The sequence below is a fragment of the Nicotiana attenuata genome, unplaced genomic scaffold, assembly GCF_001879085.1.
Source record: "Nicotiana attenuata strain UT unplaced genomic scaffold, NIATTr2, whole genome shotgun sequence".
Lineage (NCBI taxonomy): Eukaryota > Viridiplantae > Streptophyta > Magnoliopsida > Solanales > Solanaceae > Nicotiana > Nicotiana attenuata.
In genome coordinates this window covers 239,543-240,298 of record NW_017671074.1, presented here as the reverse complement: position 1 = coordinate 240,298, position 756 = coordinate 239,543, and the positions used below count along the sequence as shown (strand labels likewise).

At 34.4% G+C, this 756-nt stretch overlaps 2 protein-coding genes across 2 annotated transcripts in view; one reads left to right on the top strand and one right to left on the bottom strand.

The window, feature by feature from the left end:
• Window positions 1-291, bottom strand: part of LOC109205696 (mannan endo-1,4-beta-mannosidase 1-like) — a 3,513-nt gene extending 3,222 nt beyond the window's left edge. The window contains exon 1 of the mRNA XM_019368437.1: window positions 283-291. Coding sequence (XP_019223982.1) covers window positions 283-291 — 9 coding nt within the window. The remainder of the gene's footprint in view (window positions 1-282) is intronic.
• Window positions 292-439: 148 nt separating this feature from the next.
• The window catches only part of LOC109205695 (mannan endo-1,4-beta-mannosidase 1-like), a 2,766-nt gene continuing 2,449 nt past the window's right edge, over window positions 440-756 (top strand). Inside the window, exon 1 of the mRNA XM_019368436.1 lies at window positions 440-577. Coding sequence (XP_019223981.1) covers window positions 440-577 — 138 coding nt within the window. The remainder of the gene's footprint in view (window positions 578-756) is intronic.

Genomic DNA, 756 nt, shown 5'->3' with positions numbered 1-756 from the left:
TTTAAAAATAAAAAGTTGTTTTTAAAAAAACCGTACCAACTTTCGGTTGATTTTTGGCCCGGGTTTTTTGACTGACCAAAATAGTAGGAGTTCGGCTCTCCGGATCCTCCACAATTTGCTACGACGATGAAGAGTACAAGGATGTCTTCTTGTCAGGTAAATAACAAACAACGCGACTACATGATAATGCAATCTGCATCTAGTTAGTCCTCATTATTCTAACTCTCTACAAAGATCTTATCGTTCTTTGCTACGATCACAATATTGGATTGTGAAGTTTACTCTAGACATTTGGAAATAATGTATATTATTCAGTGACGAAGCCAGGAATTTCGCTAAAAAAATGTCCAAAATTTAACCTACACATTAAAAAATAATTTTTGACCTATATACACAATATAAATTTTTCGATGAAGGACGTTTTATTGACCAACCATCAATGTATGCGGCTACACTACTGGTGTTATCAGAACTTTATAGGCCGCATGCAATAGAAATCAATTGTTTTCTGCATGACTGTACATCTGCTCGATATCTTTTGAGAAATAAGTTGTTATCAAATGCAGAAGCAATTGTGGTGATCAAGCCGAGTTCTCCAGATCATTCGAAAATTCTTAGGCTCAGAGCCTATAAATTGAAGCAATTAGGATAAGTGTGTAGTTGTGTATGTAATGTGAAATATGGACTAATTTCTGTAATCTCATCCTTTCACTTTGGATGATGCACTATTCAAAAACGGATAGACAAAAAAAAAAA